Genomic DNA, 11,405 nt, shown 5'->3' on the forward strand with positions numbered 1-11,405 from the left:
TCTGCGTTCCTCTCTCAGTATCTGGTTTCATTTGTGTTTCCTATAAATGGTTGATCATGTGTCAACATTAATGTATTGTATAATAAAAGTGCATCGATTTGCAAATCTCATAAACCAATATAAAAAACACAGCAAACATCATATAGAACAGAAAAGAAAAAATATTATACATACTACATATATATATATATATATATATATATATATATATATATATATATATATATATATACACCCTTAACACTACTGCCTAACCACCTCATTATGAGTGCAATCAAACACAGAGTTCCGGTCAAAGAAGGTCTGTGTCAGGTACTGAGGAACCAGGATTATATGGCCAGAAATGGGCTACTGGAACACAAAGTAGATGCCAATAGACACGATATGTGAATAAGGCACTGTTGGAATGCTACTACTCTAGTAACCCTAGTACACAGGGCTACATGAAGAGAATGTGGGATATATGGATTCTTCGATACTCACATTCTACACTAACATCGAAACAACACTTGCTCAGAGTCCTTTCCTGCAGATTTTAGATATTTACCTGCTGCTACACACCTAACTCAAATCCAGGGGTCAATAACAGGTTTATGCAAAACTTTTCATTTGAGTGAGGTGTGTTTTAGTAGGGAAACATTTAAAACCTGCAGGGCAGTTGCTCAGGAGGACTGAAGTTGGAGTCACAAGAACACCATATCCACTGTGAAGCATGGTGGTGGCAGCATCATGCTGTAGGGATGTTTTTCATCACTGGGAAACTGGTCAGAATTGAGGGAATGAGATGGTGCTAAATACAGGGCTGAGAAAAACCTTTTTCATTCTTCCAAAGATTTGAGATTCACTTTCCAGCAGGACAATGATGCTAGGCATACTGCTAAAGAAACATATAAGGGGAAACATTTAAATATGTTGGGATGGCCTTATGAAAGCCCAGACTTCAGCCCAACTGAGAATCTGTGGCATGACCTAATGATTGTTGTGCACCAGCATAAGAAGCCGGAGCAGTTATTCTTCGAAGAATGGGGGAGAAATAAGAAATCCCTGTAGCTTAATGTGCCAGTTTAATAGAGACATGCAGCTTTAATTGTTACAAAAGGTGGCTCAACAAAAAACAACCTTTATGGATGAATATTAAGCATCTGATTAATTTTAAAACACAAAATATGCAAAAAAAACGAAAGTTCGGACTGTGAAGCAGCCAGATTTTTATTTCCGACAACAATGGGACAACATTCTTCCTCCAGTGCTTCATCAGTCTCAGCTTGCAGATGTTTACAGACTGTTGTTGCAAGAAGAAGGGATGCTACACAGTGGTGAACATTACCCTCTCCCCGTGTGGTGCTGCCATCAAATTCAAAATGAGTTGTTTTTTTTAAGAAATAGTCAAATATTTTGATCTGTTTCTGTGTTTGTTTATGAGATTTCAGATCATTGCATCCTGTTTTCATTGGCATTTTACATGACATTCTCTGTTTTATTTTTTAATTGTGGTTGCAATTCTAAGGGGGGTATTTTGCTCCACTGTTCTCCGCTCTCTGCTTTCCCACACTGTATAAGTGAAAAACAAAAACACAAAGCCTCAATGTTCTTGTTATTAGGTTTTCAGAGATCAAGCTGCTTTGTAAATCAGAGCAGCATGTTAGCTTGGCCTTGGTCGTTGCTCCTTACCAGCACACTGGACTGAAGTCTGAATGGGACAGAGTTTGGTGAAGGCGCCCTCCTAACAGCTCCCACTTATTCCATAAAACTTTCGTCTGGAAAAAATTCTTCACAGAAAGGAAGAAGGAAAAAAGGATAGGAGTCCTGTGAAGCCAGTCGCTCTCCAATGTTTGCAGTGGAAAAGTCATTAGAGAACAGATGAGCTCCCAGGAGGAACAAGGAACTAGAGGATGGATGACAGGAAAGTGTCTGAAGGTAAACAGGTAATTATAAAGACCTTCAATGGATCACACTGGATTTACTCTGATTTACTGTAGCTGTCACTGCCAGCTAGTTACAGGTTAAATTCTTTTACAGTCTTAAATCAAAAGTTCCTTTAAATTAAGAAGACTTCTTCATTTGATGCCATGTCTTAAATTAGGAACCAGAGATTTAAGTTTTACGGCGCCTTTACATCAATCAGTCTTTTTAAAGGAAAACCACAAATAAAACAAGCTCTTATAAAAGAGGATTAAGTACAGTCAAGGTTGAAATGAAGACTGGGACTGGCAGCAGTAGAAGCACCTGAAGGCACGACACTTTACGCACATAAATATTCTAACCAGCTTTAAGCTGAAGGTTTACATTATCAGGGTGATGTTGCACAGCTTTGAGGTACTTGAAGAGATTTTATCCTGGATATGGATCAAGTCAAGCCTTTAGTGATAAGACAGTTAGCAATAAGCGGCCTTGAAGAATGTGCAGATACTGTATCATGACCTCCAGATGGAAACTCATGACATGCCCTTACTCTGGCACTTAAAACCCAGAACTTGGGTTCAAAACAGCAAATCTGAAACATTAAATGGTTTAGCCAGCAGTTGCCTATTTACATCTCCAGCAGACGCAGGGCAAAGCTGCATTTCCGAGCACCTGATCATCAAACATAGAAACCAAATCAACATTAAGAGAAAAGTTATTAATTACTTCTCTTGTGCCATTGGCAGGTCAGTAATAACTTTTCTCTTAACGTGGATTTTTAAAGATTGTTCTCTTGTGAAACAAGTTAATGGAAGGAGCTACAGAGCCAAAACAATAAAAATATGGTCCAAATACTGACACATATGATCAAATCTTTGGTACAGTGATGGAGGTTTGTGGAGTTGGTTGGTGTTTTTCTCCATAAATGTCACATTTTACAAGGTTATTTATTGCTAATATTAGAAATATATTTCACAAATTTCATTTAGATTTTTTGTTGCTGACTTTTTTAAATCTGCTTGTTATTGTCTCTGTGTTTTGATTTATTTATTATTTTTTAAGAATATTTGTTTTTTTTTCTATTTCTCTAAATGTCAAACTAATCTTTTTATTCTCTACAGTATATTTTATTTATGTAGCATAATTTAAAACCTGGTTGACAAAGTTATTTATATTAACTAAATTAAAAAGATTGTTAAACATTGTGACTGTACTTAGTTAATTTTTGGTTGATGCAGCAAAATCTAATATTCAAAGATGTTCATGTTTTAAATGCAATAATTTTAAATTGTGACATAACTTATATAATAACTCAGTAATAGTACTTTATTATTTCTTTCCCCACTTTAATGATGCAGAGGGAATATTTGTTGTTATATAAAGGACTGGAGGTGGAAATAAAGTGTTTGGTATAGATTTGCATTACTCAGTTATATAGCATATCTGCTTCAGAGCTGCTTATTAAAAGGATGGGTTGGTATTTTTTTCACGTAAGATGTTAAAAAATACTGAAGACGTTACTGATAGCCGGAAGCATTCATTCTTTCTCTGCTGGTGTAAAGAGGTCCACTCCAAAAGCAATTCAGGGATAAGATAGGGGACAAGCGCGTGGATGAATTCTTTTTAAAGACTAACTTCAGTAAAATGAATCCATCCTTTGGCCCTTTTTCCAGCACAACCAGATATATACAACAAATGTTTGTGTCTGTGTCTGTACATGCACACAGTTGAGCCTGGAGCTGCCAATCATTCCTCAGATTAATGAGCTAATGCGCTTAAGTGAAAGCAATAATATTCTTATCATGTATGCTATATATGGGACTATGCTACAGAGGGAATCTCTTACTCATTGTGTGTATTCTTCTCTATATCCCTTTGTATCTAGGACAGTTTGTCATGTGACCAGTGTGACACTCAGCTCTGTTGGGGCGTTTTATTTCAGGCCTGACAACTGTGAGACTGTCAGACTCTGGGCACAGCAGGCCTCAGCACTGGTCATCGCTGCTTTGGTGCAGGGACATGGTCGCAGGGGTGGGGATGGAGGGGGAGGCTGGCTGTTGACAGAGAATTTGATGAGCGGGCAAAGATATTCACCCTACAAAAGCGTTAAAGTCTCTTTTTTTGGTGGATGCAAATCCCCTCACATTCAGCAACAGCTCTTTCTGGCAGTAGCGGGCCAGGTCTGGACTGGTTTCTGGCTGGGCCTACTGGGCCCGGCAGGGTTGCAGCAGGGATTTGCCTCTCTTGGCAAATAAGCAGGGAACAGCTGAATGGCTCTTGTCAGGGATAAAAAGATAGTCCAACTCTCATTTGACCAAAATAAAAATGAAAAAAAGTCATCTGTCTGCACCAAACCAGTAAGACTGATTTAGACTGAAAACGATGAATAAATAGAGACATTATTTGGTTTTCCGATATTTTATTGAGGAAAACATCTTTAATCTTTTGACCCATTGGACACATAACATAATATAGCAAAAAGCTATTGAGCACATATCCTTTGAAGCCCAATCACAGATTCAAAAGCACTGCAACATCTGCAGTGTCTAATATATTTATAAAAATAACAATCATAAAAAACATACATACATGACAAGAATCTTTTTCAAAAGTTTGATTTGTAAAAGACTGCATGAACAGAAACAGATACTTGAGACAATGCATACGAGACGACGCAGTAACCCACAATCTCTAACTCATAGGCACAATCACTAAAGGACAAGCAGACTGGAGCTAGCTAGCTAGTCAGCTGTTAAGACTTCACTGAGAATAAACTGACAATACATTGCCTTTACAATCCATTACCATGGACAGTCATTGAGAGGAAAACTGAACAGAGCAAGTGATTATTAGAACTATGCGAGACAGAGAACAAGAATGAAATCTGTTTTCAGCGACATAGTTTCTCTTTTTGTTGCTGTATTGACTTGATCCTGGACAAGGTGCCAAACGTGGATCGTTACCCTTTAAAAAAAGAAAATCCCCATTTTATTTTTCTACCTGCCATCTGGAAAAGCTGAACTTCTTTAGCTCAACGGTTCCTCTAAAATGAATGTGGAATGAATCATAAAAATACCACTAATAAGCGCCAATAAAGCTACTCAACTAATGAAACACAAGTTGCAACTTGAAGTCTCCTGCAGCAGCTAGCATGAGCACATGTAGTATTCTTCAGTTTCCACTCTTTCCTTTAAAAACAAAAACAGAGCAAATGCTGATAGCTGAACATTTTGGTCTTACCAAAAAAAAAAAAGAAGGAAAAAAGGGCAAGCTGCAACAAGCTATAATCTCACCTGAACAGAGAGAGACTGTGATGTCAGGCCTGATAGCCCCAGAGAGACAAACCCCATCACCAGCTGCACCCATCTCTCCAGACTGATCACACTCCACTCTGGCTTTTCGCCACTTTCCTTTCCTCTCTCTTTTGCTCTTTCTCTTTCTGTCTTATATATCAGAGCATCTAAATCAGCAAATGTCCTTATAAAAATCTAGGGCACTCAGCTGGGTCACCAAAGTGTTTGGCACTACAATTTCTGAACGTAACGTGCAGACCCAACCCCGGCTAAGTTCAAGCTCTTCGGCAGCAGCTGAGGAATTCCCTGCTAGGGTGCTACAGCAAACAGTGTCTCATCATCTGAGGTGTCTGCAAATATCCTACTACTGCAGGATGAAGCATGGAGACAACGCACAGCAGCTCTCTGTCAGACCTTTTCTTTCAACGCATTCTTTCCTCTCTATGTCTCTTATCTATATTTCTTGGATGAGGAAAAGAGCAGCACCACTATACAAAATATACAGGAAATATTTATTCTTTCTTTGTTGCTGATGATCTGAAAATGCTAATCTACTCCCTCTCATAACAGCTACAACAGTACTCAAATGGGACATCACTTGGAGAGGATAACATTTTGAATTTCCAAATATTTCACATGAAGAATGTAAACATTGCAAATACAGATCAATCACGCATTCAACTGATACTTTAATGCAAAATCCAAACCAACACATGGTGCTCTTTTTCATCCCAGCACCGTGACTGTGCATGATTTCGCATATACATTCACAAGCCTTTGGGGTGCTACTGTCTTGTGTCCAACTACAGACAGGTGGGGGGGTCACATGGCCTGCTCATCATTTTCCCTGCCTGCTAAGAGGCAGTAGGCACTTATAAACACACATATGCTTACATATACAAAGAGACATTACAATAGCTTTATATTCTGTTTATTTATCCCCCATCAAAATTGGGTTTGAATGTTAGAAACAATCCAAAAAAATATCTTTGGTCTGTAAACAACCAGAATTATATTCAAATGCAAGGCAGAGATGCCAGGTTGATACCCAAACTAAAGGAATCTTGCCTCGGTTCAGCTGATGTAAAGCAAAATGCAGGGTGCTCATTCTGGAGCCCCGAACACACCTTTAATTTCATCCAGGGTGTGTGTTTATGTATGTGTGTGAAAGCTGCGCTGTAGTAGCTGTCAACTGCAGGACACTGATGCAGCCGTTTGGTCGGCAGCAGTAACATGCTGGCTAATCAGTTGGTGACAGATTCAATCAGTCTCAGAGACAGTTCTGCTGCTCACATTCACAAAGTCTGCATTCAGCTCATGCTTCCAAGCTGCCCCAGTTAAGTCTCTTTCCGAACCGAGGTGGCCTGGGCAGGATCAGGTGAGGTTGGTGTAAAAAAAAAAAAAGTGAGATATTCATCCTTGAAACTCGCGTTTATGGTGAAAGCCAGCTATTTTGAATTTAGCACTCATACTAAATGTATGACCTAAAATAGAAGCTTTGATGCAAAACACCAAACAGAGGACTCCTTTGTCTGTCAGCTGTAATGCAGGGGCCAGGTATGTGGGCACAACTGTTGCGCTCACGCTTGCTATTTTTCTTTTTTCTTTTTCTTTTCTTTTTTTTTTTATAATTGAGACTCTCATCCTCTTCCATTCTGTGAGGCTGACTCAGTTACACGGCAGCCAGGTGGAGTACGCAGGCTGCTGGCAAGCAAACACCGGCTGTACCTGGGCTATGTAGTAGTTACTGAAGTTGCCATCTGCCACATAAGGAGCAGGTTGGTAGTAACATGTGACGTTAGCCACGTTGGGGATGACATTCTGCTCGGCAAGAACGCGAACTGCCAGCATGGCTATGAGCCCTAAGGTCTGCCGCCTCTCATGTCCCATCAGACACACCGTGCTCTCATTGACAACTCCGTGGAGGGTCATCAGGTAGTCGTACTTGCGGTCTTCCAGGCCAACAAAGTGGTTCTGAAGGTAGGACTCCAGCTTACGCTGCTGCTCACCAATATCAGGGAAGTCAATGAAGAAGCGTGAGCACATGTAGCGCTGCAGGGACTTCATTTCTGACTCTGACGCAGCCCGGAAACCCCTCACCAGCAGGTGACAATACTTGAGGAGACCTCCACCCCGGATCTCCTCTGGGTTCCGAGTGCAGATGATCTTGTGACGTAGGTGGTCCAGGGCTTCGCCGAAGTCCCCGTAGACACTCTCGCCCATGATGGTGGGGTGGAAGGTCTCAGCCATGGGGTTCTCTGAGCACTCATAGAAGAGCAGTAGGGAGTCCAGTTTGATCTGAAAGGAGTCCACGCTAAATTCAAACTGCCGCCGAAGGGAGTCCACAAACTTCAGCTCCACATTCTTCCCCCGGTTATTGGAGAGGGAGATGAGGCTCCAGCGGTCAGAGTCGTTGCACACCTTTACCATCTTTTGCACATAGGCCTCCTGTATGTGTGTATGTGTGTGAGAGAGATAGGGGAAGAAAAAAAGAGCATTAACATTGAATAAGCAGTCTTAAAGGTGTCATCACTAGTGCTGACATGCATTTTTAGACCTAATTTTGAATTGTTTAACTAAGATTTATTTTCTTTGTGTACCTACATGGGATATTTACGTTTTTATTTATACATCTAATACAACAGCCTAAAAACAGAATTTGAATATACCTATGTGCGACCTGTGACTGATCCCTTCTAAATTGGTTTAACTTAATCCTCTTAAACACTGAAAAATAGCATTTTTACTATCACTTAACTAATCTAATTCCACTTTCAGCTACACATAAAAGGTGGTTAAATCGAGCAGGAACAAATGCATTAAAATCTTATATCTTAAATGTAAAAGTAAACTGCTGAAGCAGGAGGGGAGTGTGTAAACATGTGAGGGTGAGTGTACCTTTAAAGTCAACGGGGTTATTTTCTCTTTATTCACACAGTTGGGTAAAAAATCCAGGAGACAGTCCAAAACTATGTCCTTCACAGTCTGGAAATCACTTTCACCTTTCATGTCTGCGCAAAATATGAGGTCCAGGTCCTTGTAGCCCAGTCCACTGTCCTCGTGCAGAATGTGGCTGGCCGCAGAGCCGTTTAACCGAACGTCCCGGACGTGGATCTGTTTCTCCTCCATCCGACTCCGCACCACTTTGACGATCTGTCGCGGCTGCATCTCCAGAGTGGGGAAGTTTCCCCGGCCGTGGATCGGAATGGTCTCCGTCAGAATGGCGTCCAGTCGCTGCACTTGCTCCCAGCTGAGGACACTAATGTTGCTGGCGTCTGTGTCAGACACACAGCTGGTGTTGGAGCTGCTGTCGTCCTCTGACATGGTGGGGGAAAAGTCCTCAGTAATTTAAATACGATTTAGAAAAGTTTTTGTTTTTTTTAATATTGAGACAAGTCAGTGGTCTCGTCTTGACTTACAAATACTATAAAAAGAGATGACGGTAACTTCATCTGGATTATGACTCTGACTGTTTAAAATGGTCCGAAGCGAGTGTAAACATTTAGAAAATATATTATTTGAAATATTTAAGACCAAAGGCTGGTGGTAAGGGCAGTTGCAGTGCGTTTCAGGCTGCACAGCAAGTCTTTAGTCGGAGATCCTAGGGCGCCGCTGTGGAGCTGGTGACTGAGTTGAGGAAGAACTACAGACAGTCGACGGAAGAATAAACCCTAACTTTCTCTTCTTCTCTCTCTTTTGCGCCTTTAAAACTTTAGCCCCAGTGTCGCTGTCAATGTGTCCGCACGCCGTGCATCACAGTCTTTGAAGGTTGCTGATGATCCAGGAGGGGGGTTTGCTTTTCCGGCTGTGACTCCATCGCCCAAGGGCACGCCTATGATTTTATGAATTTGCATGAATACGCTGCTCCTCAAAACGCAGCACTTTTGGCATAATCCTCCATCCGATGGTCAACCCCCTCTGAGGAATCTTTGGATTTTTACGCACAGCTTCTATCTCGAATCTCTCCCTGCTGTAAGGGGGGAATAATCCCGTTAATAAACTTGCGTGGGCTCCCAGCGTCGCAGCTTGTTTTCCTGGACTCTGTTTTAGTTCAACGTTTTTCCCCCTCGGGTTGTGGAGAAGTTAACTGTTACCTGTCCACTTAACGCGCAGCATCGCTCTGCAACAGTTAGATCTGGATAGTCTGGGGATGTCAGCTGGATTTCCACCCCGCCCCCACTCCTGCCTGTCAGACTGCTGCTCACTGCTCACACTGCTCAACATAATACCGTAAACAAGAGCTCCAGAGCCTGCCTTCATCATTTTCCTAAACTGCTTTTAATCCGACGTACTTAGTGTTTGCATAAAACTCTTTTTTCGTTTTATTATAGTAAATACAACTACAATAATCTAGAATTTTACACATTTTTTCTAGTGGGTAATATGACTGTTATCCAAATCCAAAAATGACAAAAAGAAATCGCCAGTGAATCCAAAATTCTGACGCGTTCTGGGCAAGATGCTGTTCTGTGCTTCCAAAGCGCATGTCACGTTGCAATGTCGCCCTCTGTAGGCTGTTTTTGGTTTTGAAGTTATACTGTTAAGCTCTTTTTTCCAATGTGTCACATCTTCATCTGGTTATAGACCAACAGGTAATATAAGATGGACATCCTGAGACTACTTTCAGGTTTCAGGTCTGCCCTGAACTTTGCAAACACCTGTTGGACAAGCAGCAAGATCTGTGAAAGGTTTTTCAGTAACTATAATATTTTATGCCTCGTGTCCCTCAGAAATATTTAAAAGTCTCCAGAAGGTTAACTTAATCATGCAGCATGTGAGAAGGCCAAGGGTAAGATAGAAATGGAGGCCAAAACCTGTGCACAGAGGCATCAGGGATGGATAGAACCTACAATCGCGGGTACTCCGTCAGGTGGAGTGAAGAGCTGCATCACCGCAGCCACCTGTATCTGTAAGTCCTGCTTATCCCATTTATTCTGCTGTGCCATGTTAAGCCCCACGCAGGAGCCCTGCCTCTGCACAGCATCGCTGGCTCTGCAGGAAGAGACACACGCAGCTACTTAGTCTGTTTACAATCATTACATAGAGCAGTTTATCATAAAGACTTTCAGATGAGGAGGAAAAAGATATTTTTGATGTATAGCTGAGTAGTCTTGAAGTGCTTTCCCCCGGCATTCATTTATTCTATTTAGCATTTGTTTTCACACTTTGCTTTGGCATGTGTGTGACAGGTTGAATGCAGGTTTCTGAAAGTGAATCTCACATCTGGAAATGTACATGGAACTATTAGTCCGTTAAGTGAACTGAAAGGAGCCTCGTTGATGTGTTTCCCAGGTGTGGAGGGACAGTTGCTAGGGATTGGACCCGGTCCCAAAGCCATGCACAATGCAGCCACTTGAAGCAAAATGAAAGCTGCTGTCAAAGACAAACAGCAGGCATAAACCTACAGAACACAGAGCCCTGCTGATGGGAGGTTTTATATCAATACGACTCATCATGAAATGGATGGATCACATTTTGGGGAGATGCAACATATTTTTATGTCAGGCCATCTAGTAGAAGCTGATATTCAAAATAAATATTTAAACCTTCTCTTTTTTGTGTCTTTTTCTGTGTAATGATTAAAAAATAAAAAAAGAAAGAAATTCCAAACTATCTCCCCACCCTGCAGGCTCTGATGTATAAAGAAGGTTATTCTTTTTTTCTATTCCTCATAAAGGAATCTTTTACAATCAGACAAAGTTTGCCTCCTGGGTCTGTTAGCAATTTTCTGGGCAGATCAGTCCAATGAAAAAAAGAGGCAGAGAGAGAGAGAAAAGGAGAGAGTTGTTGTGTTTGTCTTCCAGTTATTTGCATGAGTTGGATTTATCTACCATGAAGTTTGAGGTTTTTTAATCCCCTCAGGCCTGGTATGTGTCCTGAGATGGGCCATCACTTTGATCACTCCAGCATCTAATATAAACAGATCATTTTGTATTTTTACTGTTGCTGGATTTAAAATATGCATTAAGATTTTTGTTTACAATATAAATTCACTAATCACTAATTCACCAATCTTGTCTCCAGGGTTTCTACTGTACTGGTTCTTTTATAAAAAAAAAGAAAAAAAAAAAAGCACAAAGGCTTTATCATGTTAAACTGGTCAATGATGCAAAATATGTTCAGATGGGTGATTCCAGCAAAACATGAGATTAATCATACAAAAAAATATTGGCTTTAATATATAAATGCACCAAAAATAGTTAAGACTCC

The 11,405-nt window shown here is 40.8% G+C and overlaps 1 protein-coding gene across 1 annotated transcript; it reads right to left on the reverse strand.

Annotated features, from left to right (window-relative positions):
- Positions 1-6,746: 6,746 nt before the first annotated feature.
- Positions 6,747-9,370, reverse strand: tent5aa (terminal nucleotidyltransferase 5Aa). Its single transcript, XM_041989063.1, has 2 exons — positions 8,094-9,370; positions 6,747-7,643 (listed from the first exon to the last, which is right to left on the reverse strand). Exons 1-2 carry the CDS (start codon positions 8,517-8,519, stop codon positions 6,864-6,866), a joined length of 1,206 nt encoding a protein of 401 aa, XP_041844997.1. The 5' UTR covers positions 8,520-9,370; the 3' UTR covers positions 6,747-6,863.
- Positions 9,371-11,405: the final 2,035 nt, after the last annotated feature.

This window comes from Melanotaenia boesemani, chromosome 6 (assembly GCF_017639745.1).
Source record: "Melanotaenia boesemani isolate fMelBoe1 chromosome 6, fMelBoe1.pri, whole genome shotgun sequence".
NCBI lineage: Eukaryota > Metazoa > Chordata > Actinopteri > Atheriniformes > Melanotaeniidae > Melanotaenia > Melanotaenia boesemani.

Bases quoted from the DNA above. Each gene is read 5' to 3' on its own strand.
- tent5aa (XM_041989063.1), bottom strand. From the start codon at position 8,519: ATGTCAGAGGACGACAGCAGCTCCAACACCAGCTGTGTGTCTGACACA. The intron at 7,644-8,093 runs GTACACTCACCC...ACACACATACAG, and splicing joins TAACCCCGTTGACTTTAAAG to GAGGCCTATGTGCAAAAGAT.